This window comes from Pholcus phalangioides, unplaced genomic scaffold (genome assembly GCF_987345545.1).
Source record: "Pholcus phalangioides strain wild (caught in Gottingen) unplaced genomic scaffold, Ppha-v1.0 ptg000040l_1, whole genome shotgun sequence".
In the NCBI taxonomy this organism is placed as follows: domain Eukaryota; kingdom Metazoa; phylum Arthropoda; class Arachnida; order Araneae; family Pholcidae; genus Pholcus; species Pholcus phalangioides.
The window spans coordinates 464,406-479,863 of NW_028301626.1; the positions used below are offsets into that span (position 1 = coordinate 464,406).

Genomic DNA, 15,458 nt, shown 5'->3' on the forward strand with positions numbered 1-15,458 from the left:
AACTGCTTATATCCCGCAAGGGACAGAGCGGGGGGCCATGTTTGGTGTTGGTGACTGTTTCCGTCGGTATAGTGGATAAGAGTCACGTCCATGAGGATCATAATCAGACCTCCTGACATTTCTTTGAGCATAAAAATTGGGAGGGTTTGTGGCCTTCCTACTTGACGGCTGAGCCAACTGTTCTTCTGCGTGTTGTACCTGACTACGTCTATAACTTGAAAGAGTCTAATTTCGCAACACCGCTGCTAGTGTTGGCTAGGTAGCTCATTCGCTGGTGACGAACCTGGGGGGTTTCTGTTGCGTAAGTGTTTTTGCCCTGCCGACTATTTTTACAGCCCTGAAGTTCTTCTCTCAGTTGCTTACGGCCATGTGTTGTTGTTACGGTATCAGTCCCTTTCATAGTCCGGTCATAATCTTCACATCGTTCAGCCCAGGACAGTGGGTTGGATTGTCTTTTTTCGTTCACGCCATGCGATGAAATAACCTCAGCTTGTACATCTGATTCCACTGGGTTTGACAAGTGTAGCGAGATGTCCACTTCCTTCGTCCTTTCAGATGTAAGCCACCTGCCCGATAATATTTGATATTTGGACCACTTTTGGCCACTGTCCCCCATTTTTGCAACTTCTGCCCACGTTCTCTGTGATCCAAGGGAGGAAGGTGACAACACTTTCTCAGCTGGAAGCGCAGTGCCATTCTTCAGTTGCTTATTCGAATGCAGTTGTGGCCAGGCGTCCACCTTTTCAAATTCTATCGAGGGACTGTTCGTTTGCCTAAACCTGTCAATTTTTATTTTACGTTGTCTCTGAGGTTTGGGAGGTTCTCAAGGTAAAGTGGTTTCGTTGTTCCAGCTATCCTCAACGTAAAATATCGAGGTTGGGAGTTGAGAGGATACTGTCGTCGTTGGGCTAACACAGGCGTTCCTCTCTCGTGGGACGTCTGGTCCCGTACCATTATATTCTGTATCACTTTGGGAAACTACTACAAATTGAAAGTTCTGTTGCCGCTCGTCGGTGAGACACTCTTCCCGATCTGGTGAGTCCACGTCCGGAGCATGATCCCAGATTGTCTGAGTTTCTTTGTCAATAAGTGGACCAGTTTCACTCCGACATACTGACAGATGATCAGTTTGAGTGTCTCTACTAATAAATATGTTATGTTCCCACTGATTCACTCTCTTGACTACTGACTGCTTACTTTCGTAACACGAAGCGACCGTTAGAATACAATCCGACCGAAGTTCATTCGTACATGATACGATTGGAGAACGTTGCGCGCTAGTTTGGTCCATTACACGATCGCTGACTTTTTGGGTCATTTTGCGCCGTAATCCAGGGGAGGTTACTTTGTTTGATCTACTTTTGACGTTAGAATTCTTCATAGGCGAGGGTTGAGTTTCTGACTGCCCAACTATCTCCATGACCAGGTCGACCAATAGACGGCGAACAGTGCGCCGCACCTTTCCCGAGGAGAGTTTTCGGACGTCTCGAACGAGATTCCAAGTCGATTTAATTGCATCTATGGTGCCTTTTAGCAGGCACTGTAGACTTCCATGATCACTGACAGACAGGCGGTGATGGGATCTGCCCAACGAATCTCTTCGGGGATCAGTTAAAAGTGTCCAGATGTTCCACGCAGCATCATACGTATAGGAGCCATCAGCATCGAGAGTTTCATTCGTTTTTTTGGTCACCTAAGATCGCTTTTACCACAGAAGTTGGCTCAATGTTCTTTTGGGTCTGGGGATGCAAAGCCGGAGTCACGGCATCTGAAGCACGAACTGTTGATTTTAGGAAGTTCCTCTTGGGAACTAATCCGTAGAGAGCAGTAGCAGTCTTCATTGAACATTGGCAGCTTCGTGTTGTGTATGAAGGTGTCCCAGGTCCACCGGATAAGTCCGAAGCATTCAAAAGTTACCAGCTGTGGACACTGGTGACATCAATATGGTCCTCCGATGACGTGGTGTTATTCATGGCCAAGTGGTGTCGCAATTGTACTTGCGAACAGAACTCCAGAGTAGGGCGAACGTACACACAGAAAGCATATGACAACGTATGCGCATCACACACACTTACAGGAGATGTATGCCGTACATAACATACATGAAATTCTATTAGCTTTGCAGACTATGCCATTATAATGATCAGTGAAATCCGGAATGCGGCTCATTGCAATACCTAAATCCACGCATGTATCCAATTTCTGTAACGTTTCATTACCTGGTTGATAATATTCAGGATCGGTTCGTCTACCTAAATGCATTGATACTGACAACTCCACTGGAAAAGTTGTTGGCATGCAATTCTTAAGCCTCTAGTGTTTTCCACTGGAGAGAATAACTTCACGTCATCTGCGAATTGCAATAGAGAGATGGGTGACACAGCCTGAGTAATATCGTAAGTGTAGAAAGTAAATAAGATCGGGCCCAACACCGATCCCTGGACGACTCCGCTTGGCACCTGACATGCTCTAGACTGGCTACGCGAACCTGATGAACTCTGTCTGATAGCAGTTCTTGAATTATCCTCACAACTTTATCTGGAACCCCCACGCAAACTAGCTTCCTCAGTAGTAGCAATCTGTCTACTTCAGCGGTTCTCAACCGGTGCTCCGTGTGCACTTCTTAGGGGCTCCGCGGTGACTTAAGGAAAATAAAATACATAAGTAAATTTGATAGATATATATGAAATGAAAAAAAGAGGCCTACAGGGTTCCATCATAAAAATTATATACAAAAAGGGCTCCGAGAGCAAACAGGGCTCCGATATAATAGTTATGTACTGAAAAGGGCTCCGAGAGTCAAAAAAGGTTGAGAACCGCTGATCTATACTATCAAAGTTGTTCCTGAAACACGGATGTGTATCCCTTTTGAAGCACACGTTACAAAACATTTTAGGAAAATAGCTTGCATAGAGTAACATGGCTAGAAAATCCATTCACAAATGTCATTTCCCACTTTATTTTTTATTTTTTTGCGAGGACATTGCACATTCGTGATTCTGGCATGACGTAGCCGATATATTGATTATTGCACAAGCAGAATTTGACAAAATTACGTTACAAAACAAATTACAGTATGATACATGGTAATTAGCTCAGCTGAATAAAGGCATTCTTTAGTGTCGACATATTTTTTGATAAAAATTTCTTATTTGTAAGTTTTGATTTTGGAGAATCTCTCATGATCCCCGCCCCTCCCCAACCTCACCTCAGTTCATTGGCACGACCCACGGTTTGCGCACCACTGTGACTCGCTCTTACCATAGTTGAATAACAATGTGTTTCAACATATGAATTAACTTTCTCGCTCATTATTGAGCAACGGAGTCTCCTAAAAATACATTTTGGAGGTGTTGAAACGTCTGTTGAAAATCATTCGTGTTGGAGATTCCATTCCGGTAAGACGTGTTTGCGTCTAACCTCGAAGGAAGAGGCCTCTGTATGAGGCTTAATCTAGATTCAGGTAAGAATCACAGTTTTTAAGGCTTCGGTCGTGGGCATTGACACGGTTAGGTAGCTCTGGGAAGGGTTCCCAATGTCTTCGTTTGATGTTTTTGTGGTTCGTTGTTCTTTCTCCCCTGTTAGTTTGGCTTAGCTCTGTGGACCAGAGAGGTACCGGGCATCGTGACCCCCGGCAGTTTGAGTGAGCGAACCCCTTGCGTTCGTCCTCTCTGCATCTGGAGGTCAGTTGCTCAGCCACTTACACTGAACATCGTCGTGGCAATGGTATCACTGGCTCGTTGTTTCGAGTCACTGTGCCAATGGTGCCGGGTTTTGAGGTGGTGGGCTAAGGGTTCGCAGAGCTGAGCAGAAACCATTTCATTCAACACTACTGCAGTCAAACGTAGGTATGTACACTAAACCACTGTGGTGGTCGAACCCGGGTTCGAACTCTACCGTCACCTCATCTGAAATTGGTTTTCTGTGGTTCCCGTAAAATTTTCATCGGGATGGATAGGATTGGCCACATGAGTTATCAATACACCGTCAATCAACTGCTTCGACAAGAGGACACTAGTACCGTTTGAACTGTCTGAGCGGAATGGGGCGCTCCACCCCTCTGTCATATAACCCTTGATCGATCAAACTTTTGATTGCTCCTGTGATATGAGATTTCACACAACTTTCTATAATTTATTATTGGTTCAATTTGACTTTCACTTGATTTATTTGATTCTTCGATTTACATAATGTTCATTATGATGCACTACATTTAATCTTTGGCATATCAATAAATTCTGGTTTTACCTGAGATACCCAGTCCCCCCTCCCCCCGGGGGGGGGGGCGCGAAGTGCTTACGTTGACTTTTGTGTCGGTCTGGGTGTCTCGTGGTTTCTCCAGTTATAACCGAAGTGACTCCACGCTGATCCAAGGAAAGCCGCCCATTTGCTTAGCTTAACAGATTTAGAAAGTATTAATTTGTTTAGTAGTGTAATTAATGAGATGATTGAGTACAGTAAAACCTCTCTTTTGCGGTCACTGGTTGGACGAAAATAAAATTCGTCAGTAAAAAATGGGTGACCGTTTATCAAGGATTTCAGTGGTATACTTTTATTACACCAGGGGAAAATACTATTTGGCCGTAAAAGAGGGGTGACTCCATCAATGGAGTGTCCCCGTTAAGAGGGGTTTTACCGTACTACTTAACCGCACATGCATCTCGTAAACATTCCTCTGGGAAATTTCTGAGGAATTTGTGCATGCAGAACGTGTTGTGTGCATATGCGTGGCTCCCAACTTACAGTCAAACTCGGTTGTAACGACACCTCGGCTGTAATTATTGACTGTTCGTACTCATTCCCATAAAGAATAATGTTAATGAACATTGCTTATAGCGTTGATAATATACAACCACCTCGGATACAACGACGAATTAAATTAAATTTGTGATCCTCACGTATTCCCAAGGGATCAGCATGATCCGTTCGGGGACTTTGTTAGTAAACATTCATGCCCGAACCGGGATTCGAACCCAGACCTGCACAGTGAGAGGCTAGCTTCCTAACGGCTCGACTGAAAGGCGGCAAGCGTCGCTTTTGTTTCCATACTGATGACGTTTTCTCAAGGAATTGTTGAGGTTAGAGCTGATTACATCCAGGGGGAATGTTCGTCTGTTTTTTATACCTAACGTTGGGGAAAAAGATTCATTGCATGTAAATCGTAACAATCGTAAAACTTGTCAAACACTGGCGTTTGTTATATCAAGGTCAGGTTTCAGAATTCGTCAAATATGAGCTAATTATAGGTGTTATTTCGAAGATGTTCGGGAAAATTCGCTAAATCAGAGTTCATTATATCTGATTTCGATAGTCATCTGGATAATAAAATGTTATCACGGAAATGGGACCGATTTATCCCACTTACCAATACGAAATGTCGATTATGCATAATAACCGGCAAATGTGATGAATTTAGTACGATTCATCCTGTCATGGACGACACTTGGGTATTATGCATAATCGACGGTAAAAGTGATAAATTTAGGGAAGTTTATCAAACTTACAAAAATGGTATGTGATTACGCAAAATAAACGGATTTATCACATTTACCGTAACATTATCACCCTAATTATTATAAAGAACACTGATTAACAGGAAAAAAAACGAGTCGCTATAACCGCGGGGTCGCTGCATTTTCATTGAAAATAATGTGGGATGAATATATTTATGTGATTATAATTAATTATAGTCGTACTGAGTCATAATTACCATGATATAATTTATAAGTCATGTAAATAATCTTAATTATCGATTTCAAAACTTCAACTAAGCCTTGTTGAAAATAGAGAAAAATAAAAGGCAAAAGGTTCGTTAACATTATTCTCTATGAGAATTAGTTACAACCGCCACTTATTGACGTTATAACCGAGTTGTCGTAACAACCGTGGTCGTTCTAAGAAGGTCGTTGAGCGAAAATATTGAAGTAATATTGAAAAATTATGCAAATCAGTCATTATTGAAGAATATCTTATATCGTCAATTCATGGGAAAATTCGCCGACAGCAATTCGTCTCGCCACGCAATTCACCAATATGAAAATTTCACGGACAAACAGTTCGTCACGAGTAAGTGAATGATTGAGCGAGCGAGTGAATGTGTGATTGAGCGATTGAGCAAGTAAGTGAATATGTGAGCCAGTGAATGAATGTGTGATTGAGCGATTGAGCAAGTAAGTGAATATGTGAGCCAGTGAATGAATGTGTGAGCGAGTGATTGAGCAAGTGAGGGAATGTGTGAGTGAGTGATCGAGCAAGTAAGTGAATGTGCGAGCGAGTGAGGGACCGAATGAGTTGGTGAATCAGCCAGTGAACAAGCTAGTAAGTCACTAAAGTGTTCATGTGCTCACCAGTTCACTCACTTGCTCCCCTGCTCTTTCACACGCTCATCTATTTATTTAATTGCTCACCCACCCACTAACTCTCACTCACTCACCTACTTATTTTTCCACTCACTTGCTCAGCACTCCTTCACTTATTCTTATTTCTCATTAACCGTCACTCGCTCAACCGTCAGTTTCTGTTATCCGTCATCGTTTTAAAAAAAAATGCGCGAGTATCAACACAAACAAACAGACATGTTTAGAATTGTCCACGGATTACTTTTACACCCTACTGCAGCGGTTCTGAACCGGTGCTCGCGGAGCCGTTGGGGCTCCTTGTGCGCTCCTCAAGGGCTCCGCGGCCACTCCAGGAAAATATAAAAAAACAGATATTTGAAAAAAAAAATTATAATTACTTTAGAATAATAAAAATAAATCGGTAATTTTGCTAAATAAGTAAAAAATAGGTCTACGGGGCTCCGCCATAGAAATTATATGCCAAAAAGGGCTCCGCGAGTCAAGAAAGGTTGAGAACCGCTGGTCTACTTTATCAAATGCCTTTTGGAAACCGACGTAAATTACATCAATCTCTTGTCCTGAGTCTATAGCACTCTCCCATATATCATGACAAATCACTTGCTGCACTGGTAAGGAGCTTCCAGGAATGAAGCCAAACTGAACTGAGGGGATTAAGCCCATCTCGTCGGCAAATGGAAGTAACTGATTGACGATGCATCTCTCGAAAATTTTGCAGGATATATCGGTTAACGATACCGGGCGATAATTATTCGGATCTGCCCTGGAGCCTTTATTCTTATAAACTGGACTAATAACTGCAGTTTTCCAAGAGCATAGGGTAGACCCGTAGTCATAGAAGGATGTGAAGATGGAGCTAAGCAGAGAAGATATCGGGTCTGAAAGACGTTTGTAGAAACAACTGGGTATTCCGTCAGGACCCCGGAGATGATCGACCAGGAAGAGAAGCAATAATGGCTTTTATCGTCTGAGTGTTGAACATGTCACGAAAGAAGGGATGATCATCCATAAGGCCATGATAACGATGGTCGTAACTGGAACAACTGAAATTATATGAACCAGAAAATATGTCCGCAAAAGCGGTTGCTTTCTCATAATCTTCCGTTTTGTCGTGGTACCATTCACAGATAGCGTTGGTATGTCCCGGGATACACGAAGTCTGCTGCGGACATCTCGGTGGGAAAAGTTCCGATCTTGATTTTTACAGAGGTTGAAGAGATGTAAACTCTCTTTCTCTTGGACGTAATTTACATAGTTCCTAGCCATGACCTTGTATTGTTCTTTAGTGGTTTGACTAGGTATTGATCTACGTATATTGACGCCAATCATGCAATTTCCTATTGTTTAGCATTCCTACTGTTTTCCCCACCCGCGGCACCCCAGAAAAGTGTAACAAAGAATCTCTTCGAAACAAACCTTTCAAAGAGGTTGCCGGCTCACCAGGGCACCGCGGTGCACAGTTTGCGAAACCATAAACTAAACCTTTGAAACATCTCGCGAAAGATATTGTACTTTTACAGGAGCCAATAGCAGAGAAAATGTGGAGGCCTCTCATGCTCGATATTTCGGGACAACTACTTCAAAGTTAGAAATTTTGAGTAAGGCCGGGATTACACTATAAGAGTTTCCTAAAAGTTCTTTTATAAAGTTTGAAAAATTCAACCAATAAGATTATCGGTTGCATTTGCTCGAATGTAACCTATGAGCTTCATTGGTTGGATTTTTTAAGTTTTATAAAAGGGATTTTATCTAACTTTTATAGTGTAATACCGGCCTAAGCCCGGGATTACACTGTAATTGTTTGATAAAAATGTTCGTAAGTATAAAACTTGAAAAATGCAACCAACAGGCGGATCAGTTAAGTTCACTCGAAGTTAACAGATGTGTTTATTGGTTACATTTTTCAAGTTTTATAAAAGAATTTTTATCAAAGTTTTATAGTGTAATACCAGCCTAAGGCCAGTATTAGGCTGGGATTACACTATAAAAGTTTAATAAAATTTATTTTATAAAATTTCAAAAATGCAACCAATAAGCGTCTCGGTTACATTTGAGCAAACGTAACCGAGACGCTTATTGGTTGAATTTTTCAAGTTTTATCAAAGAGCTTCTACAAAACTTTTATAGTGTACTACCGTCCTTACACTATAAAAGTTTGATAAAAGTCCTATTATAAAACTTGAAAAATGCAGCCAATAAGGTCAACGGTTGCATTTTCTAGAATGTAACCAATAACCTTACTGGTTAGATTTTTCAAGTTTGATAAAATCCCTTTTATAAAACTTGAAAAATCCAACCAATAACGCATTCGTGCAAATGCAACAGATAAAATTATTAGTTGAATTTTTCAAGTTTTATAAAAGGGGCCATTCAAGTATTACCGTCAGCATCGATGGGGGGGGGGGGTTTCCCGATTTGCTGACTTCTGATGACAAGTGGGGGGGAAAGGGGGGGTTTTGGTTAATGCTTACGTCATCAACCACCCTTTATGAAAATATGAAATATTCTTAATTATATCTAACGCCCCGAACCCTCTTTGTACGTCTCTGATCACAACAATACGCATTAGGATTCAGGGGGCAGAGCTGATAACGAAATTTTGCTGACGGGGGGGGGGGTCAAAAATGGCTAAAAACTTGCAACGTAATACTTGAACGTAAGGACTTTTAGAAAACTTGTATAGTGTAATTCCGGCCTTACTGACCCAAGGATGAAGAATTTAAAGGCACTACTTGCTCTGTATTTCGAAGCAGCGATAATTGATTTAAGGCCGGGATTACACTGTAAAAGTTTTGTAAAAGTGCTTTTATAAAAGTTGAAAAATACAACCAATAAGCTTATTGGTTGCATTTGATCGAATGTAACCTATGACCTTTATTGGTTGGATTTTTTTAGTTTTACAAAAGGGATTTTATCAAACTTTTGTAGTGTAATACCGGCCTAAGAATCAAAATTTCTTATCAGATAACCGATAAGAAATTTTGATTCTTAGGCCTTTTTCAAAATTCACTTTGCACATTTTTGAGCAAAAGTTTACGTAACGTCATGGTGCCATGTGAGTGGGATGTCGTTTTTAAAAGCCGGGATCCCCACCAGAAGAATTTCGCAGCGCTAAAACGGGTTTTCAGGTTTTCAGATGTTGCCAACACAGTGCGGGCGATTTAAAGGGTCATAGCCACACCACAAAACCGGTTTTTTGCGTCGGGTAATTCTGCAGAAATCTGCTGGTGTGGAACCGGCTAACGCCCGGTTTTCTTAGGAGCAGAATTTCAGCGCCGTGTGCAGCATGACGGAAGGGGTTTGGTTGAAAACCACACAGAAATTCGAATATTTTTTTAACCAATCAGCGTTTTCACGCCGTACGCGACACAGAAAATCTGCCTTAGAATCTGAGTGCGAATGTAGTGCACGCTGGTTCCTGATTCTGCAAGTCTACGCCGTTACGGATTGGCTAAAAAAACTGAAATTCAAGTCTTTATCCGATCCGTAACGGTGCGGACTTGCAGAATCGGAAACCAGTGTGCACTATGGTCGCACCCTTAGTCCGGTCATCAATTAAAAGCGACTTGAAGCGATAAACCAGTCACGCGCAGTTTTCCGTAGTCGTAAGACTGATCCTCATTGCACAGTGAGTGAAAGAACGTCATCCACTACAAACGATCTTGACCAAGCGACACAAGCATTTGATCGAGGAATCGCGATGAATCCGCGTAGATTGGGTTTTCGCGTCTTGTATTAACTGCGCATGCGCAATACGGTTGTTCCTATTTTTCGCGTTATATCGCTCTTTTTTTATATTTTATTTCCTCTCCCCTTTTGCCAGTCTCTCTCCCTCCTTCTCCGCATGCGCACGAAATCGCAAAAATTCGATAACTGCCGTCTATGGGTTGTGCTGGTGAGTAGAAATGGCTTAAATACAATTATTTATTTATCGAATAAAGACGCCTTCTCAGAGTTTGTGCCAGATGCGCCTCATTAAGAATGGACAAAATCAAAAATTTTGGTTTCTCAATATTTCCTCCAGATTGTTTAACAAACACACCCGTCTGTCGTCCACTGGGAGCGACAACACGCGACGAGCTTTGCGAGCGGCAACAGTCGAGTCCGACGTCTAGGCGTGTCTCTGGCGTCCTTCACTTAAAGCGAACCCTCACACGCTACTCAGTTCGTGACTGTAGGCCTACTTTGTGCAGACGAATACGTGTGTGTGTGTGTGTTATTAATGATTGGTAAATATTGAAAAACTAAAATTTTTGAGAAAATTATGAAGTCCATACTTAAGTGAGACATATGCTACAAACTCTGAGAACACGCTCTTGTTGCAAGTATATAAATCATCATCCTCATCAACAACCATTTTCAATCCACTGCTGGATGAGGGTCTCCTCTAAATATTTTCCATTCTGCTGTGTCTGATGCTTTAGCCATCCAGTTGATTCCAGCAACTTTCCTGATCTCATCAACCATCTTGCGTGGGGGCGCCTTCTTGGACGCTTAACAATACGAGGGTACCAATCTAGAATATTTGTAGTCCGGTTTCCTTGCAATATGTCCAGCCCATTTCCATTTTAAACGTTTAATTCTTTCCATGGTATCATATATAATGGAAAGAATTCCTTCAACCTTTGTATGGTTCCTTATCCAGGAGATTCATTTTCTGAATCTCCTTGTGATGCCTAGCATACATCTTTTCATGCTACTTTGTGTTGTCTGTAGCGTTTGTATCGTCCTGCTTGTGAGTGTCCATGTTTCAGCTCCATACGTCAGTGCTGGCAGCACACACTAGTTAAAAACTTTTCTTTTCAGGCATAATGACTTGTGACTCTTCAGAATTACCGTATATACTCGTGTATAAGCCCAGTTTTTTTGCGGAAAAATTCGTTCCTCAAGTAGGGGGGTCGGCTTATACTCGGGTCAGTTTTTGATGAGAAAATATCGACCCCCACAATCAGTAGTCATTTTTGTAGCAGTGTTCGAGAAACTGTCATTTTTGGTATGGGATATGTTCAAAACTTCAATAATGTCAAAGACGAGGCAAAGAAATCGAAAACATTGTTGGCTTTGATACCAGGTGGGCTAACGTCGATTTGTAAATCCTTATGTGAGCATCAACAAGTCTTTCAAAGACTATTCGAGGGATTTGTGGATGGAATGGATGAGTTCCGATGATAAAGAAACCACAAAAAAGTGGTGCCTTGAAGAAATCTGCCATTGGCCTAGTGTGTCAATGGGTACATAAGGCGTGGGGAATTCTGTTTCCACCGAAATTATCATCCGATCCTTTAAAAACTGTTGCATCAGCAATGCGATGGACTGGACTGAAGATGACATTCCCTTTGAAAGTGGCAATGGTGATGACAGTCCAGATGAGGATAAAAACAAAGATGCCGCACCCTATGATGAACTGATGGATTACGACGAGCTTGGAGACGTAAAAGAAACGGATTAAAAAGTTTGAATCGTTTTCTAATGTAAATTTCCGTAAGCTAAATAATTTAGCATGAAAATATAAGATTTGAAATGCACGGATTTTTTAGGGTCGGCTTATGCACGGGTTTTCAATTTATTGCGGTTTTCGTGGTCCTGAAGTGAGGCGGCTTATACACGGTACACAGTTTTTTCCAAAAGTGCTCCATCCAATCCTGATCCTTCTGTTTGTTTCATTAATGATTCCATTGTCCATGGTAATTTCTTGTCCCAGATATACATAGCTTTCTACTTCTTCTATCTCTGTGTTGTTGAGCAGGATAGATCCTCTTCAACGCAAAAGGGTTGAACATAACTTCAGTCTTTCGCAGATTCATTTTCAAGCCCACCTGAATACTTGCCTTCGCAAGTTCTTGTATTTCCTCTAGTTCGTCTGGATTACTGCCGATAACAACAACGTCGTGCTGCAAAACTCAAGTGGTTGAGAGAAATTCCCCGTTTATTTTAATATTCCTTTCCCATCCCAATCCAGTTTTCTGAATACTTCTTCTAAAGCAGTGGTAAAGAGTTTTGGTGAGATAGCATCACCCCTGTCCGACTCCATTTTCAAGTTTAATCTTTGCTTTTCCTTTATCCAAATGAATCGTTGCAATAAGAATAAACAATTACATCTATATAATCGATTACCACTTACTATCATAATCATTAAACGGCAATTAACTAAATTTTTAGCTTCCATGTTGGACGCGGGAAAGGAGGGAGAAAGAGAGAGATCACAAAGGGGAAAAGAAACAGACTGAGTGACGAAGAAAAAAGTAAACAATCTCACTGCGCGCAAGCGCAGTAACTACTACTTAACAGTTACTTGCGCCCAGTGATGGTAACTCGTGGGAAATTTCCCATATTCGTGGGAAAAATTGGCCAAAATTTGCTCACGTGGGAAATTTCTTAGCATTTGTGGGAAATTTTGAGAGTTCATCAAACAAAAGAATTTTTACAAAAAAATAAAGAAATTAATGCAGTACGATACTTTTCTATCGTAAAATACTTGATTACGTATTTTTCCCGCTAGATGGCAGCACGTTTTCCTGAATGCTTGGGGAAAATTTAGTCAAAAGGGAAATTTCGCTGGAAGAGGTTACCATCACTGCTTGCACCTCGTCCACATTCCTTTTCGGAATTTCTAACGAATCGGCACCTGCCGGAGAATGCGTGTTCGGAGTGTATGTGTGGTCCTAACGTATTTATGTTGTCGAGTTGGGCTTGTTTCGTGTTCATGATGCCATCTGTCTTACATTTTCTGAAGTAAAGATGCTTGCACTTTCATGTTATGTGTGTCAATATCGTATTGTAGGTCTGCATGTTCTAGGCGGAGAGACGTTTTTCTAATGGGAGACCAGCTCGCATTCGCTCTTCGAAGCAGCTTTACCGCACACCAACTCCAGTCATATATCGCCATACGGCAATTTCCAGCCAGATTAGTTGAGTGGGAAATGAAGGCTCCGTCCATCGGTGGTCGCCCCAGGCTCGGTAGGTAAAGAACTTGCTTCTAACGTTCTATGCCCGGATTCGAACCCATGGACCTTGATTTTAACCTTCGTAATAGAAGACGAGCATCTTACCACGGTGCCACTCGGGCGCAAAAAAAAAACGCGCCTCAAAGCTGGGGAAACCTGCGTAGTAACTGCAAGACGTGTAAAATCCCAATTTTTTCGGATCTGGTCGGTTCGTCTGCTGTTGTCACTCAATCAAGATGGTATCCAGTAGGACAACGTTCGGTTCCCAACTTCGAGGTGAGAATGCAAGCCGATCTCCCCCATTAAAAAAAAAATTTCTCGCCGCAGAGAGCAACAGGCCTACAACGGTAAAATCTTAAAACATCACACTTCACTCATAGTTCGAAAAATATGTGATAGATGGCAACACTATAACAAGCATTGCCCAGAAACAAGCTTCACGTTAGGTTTACAACACGGACACGCACATTACAACATGTACCATTTCGTTAGAAGATCCGCAGAGGAATATGGATGAGGTAACATGTGGGGTCAAGTAGTATTGGACGACGTTCTCGTACTCTTTTTGCGGTTGAATCAGCCGTGTGAATCTGCGCGCGACTTGTTCATCGCTTCAAGTCACTTCCAGCGGGCGACCGGCCTTAAGAGAGAGACATAAAGAGAACTTCTCTCACCTAAAACTTTCTTATTCTTCGCGTTTCCTGTGGTCTTCTTGTGGAGGTCGAGGCTATAAATAGAGGATAAAGAACGTTAATGGGTTGAACCGTTAATGAACAAATTGCCATGAAACACAAAAGACAAATCACAATGGCATCATTTAATGTTTTTTAGAGACATTATTTACCCAGTGAGCATCAAGGCATGATCCCAATGTTTCTCGGAAGAATTTGGAGGGTTCTTCAGTGACTGCCAAGCGCAGAAGTTGTCCAGGTACTGGTCGATGTCACCGTTCGCTGGATCCGGCGCTTCCTGTCCAAAGGAATGCTGCATGAATTGTTGTCTATTTTGAGAATGGGGTGGTGAATTTTTTTACATAGTTTTACTTGAAAATGTGTATGATCAAACATGAATCAGCGGATTTTTGTTCATGAATTGTGATGATGAGATCAATGGTCCCGGCTAGAATTCTGGCCAATCTCGACCCCAAAGTACTCCACCACAGAGTTTGGAAATCACTGCACCCGAGGGGCGTGATGGTATGACGCTCGTCCACCACCGTGAAAGTTGCCGTCGCGGTCCCGGGTTCCAACCCGGGGAAGAATATACACAAGCGATATTTCCTCTAATGAGCTTGAGGGAACCGCCGATAGATGGCGCTTTCATTTCCAACCCAACTTAGTAAAGACATTAAATTGCATGATAGCGATATGGCCAGAGTTGATGTTCGTCGAAATAGTTTGGAAATCATTGGCATAAAGGGGGGAAAAATCATTAAAGGGGGGGAAAATGCGGAACCAAGAACTTTTTAGGCGTGCGGCTTGGGACTTTAGGTAGTTTATAATTGGCCCTATGATCAAATCCTACAACTTTGATCTATCTTTAAGATGGCCTCCGTGTAAAGCTCGTGATGTCACTAGTGCCGTCTTAACGCATGGGTCCACCCTGGCACGGCCCGTGGACCTTAAGAGAAGCAGGGCCTCAGGAAAATAAGGAGTGGTTGAATTTTTCAAGAATGTGCCAGGTAGGGCCTCAGAAAAATCACTTGGCCCGGGGGGTTCATGACGCTCTTAAGACGGCCCTGACCTCATCTACAGCCATTAGACGAATACTACAAAAAAGGGAGGTAAAGACGGCGCATGCGTCGGCCTGCTATATCCAACGGCTACGTGAATTCCTTCTGATGGTGTTGCCAAACTGATTTCAGACCCGCTTCCGGGAGAAAAAAATACGTGATGTTATAAAAAGAGTATCCAATGAATCTCGGTATGTAGGTTCTCTCATGTGCGTAGGCAATCCTAGTGCGAGTGCTTGAATATTTATTCACTTGCTGCCAGCCGTCGGAAGACCACCGATGAGCGACCGTGAAACAGTTAAATAGACCGCCAGACCCATTTCCTTAATAAATGGTCTACATGTCCTTCATCTTGGTGACCATCATTGGTGTGGTCAGTTATAAAACATTGGGGTTATAAAACATTTTTTTAATTTTAAATACTGC

At 42.1% G+C, this 15,458-nt stretch overlaps 1 protein-coding gene across 1 annotated transcript in view; it reads right to left on the reverse strand.

Annotated features, from left to right (window-relative positions):
• The window catches only part of LOC149065234 (A disintegrin and metalloproteinase with thrombospondin motifs adt-1-like), a 130,658-nt gene that overhangs the window by 45,075 nt on the left and 70,125 nt on the right, over positions 1 to 15,458 (reverse strand). Inside the window, exons 7-8 of the mRNA XM_089254203.1 lie at positions 14,145 to 14,269; positions 13,975 to 14,027 (exon numbers count right to left, since the gene is read on the reverse strand). Of these exons, the coding sequence (XP_089110329.1) occupies positions 13,975 to 14,027; positions 14,145 to 14,269 (178 nt within the window). The remainder of the gene's footprint in view (positions 1 to 13,974; positions 14,028 to 14,144; positions 14,270 to 15,458) is intronic.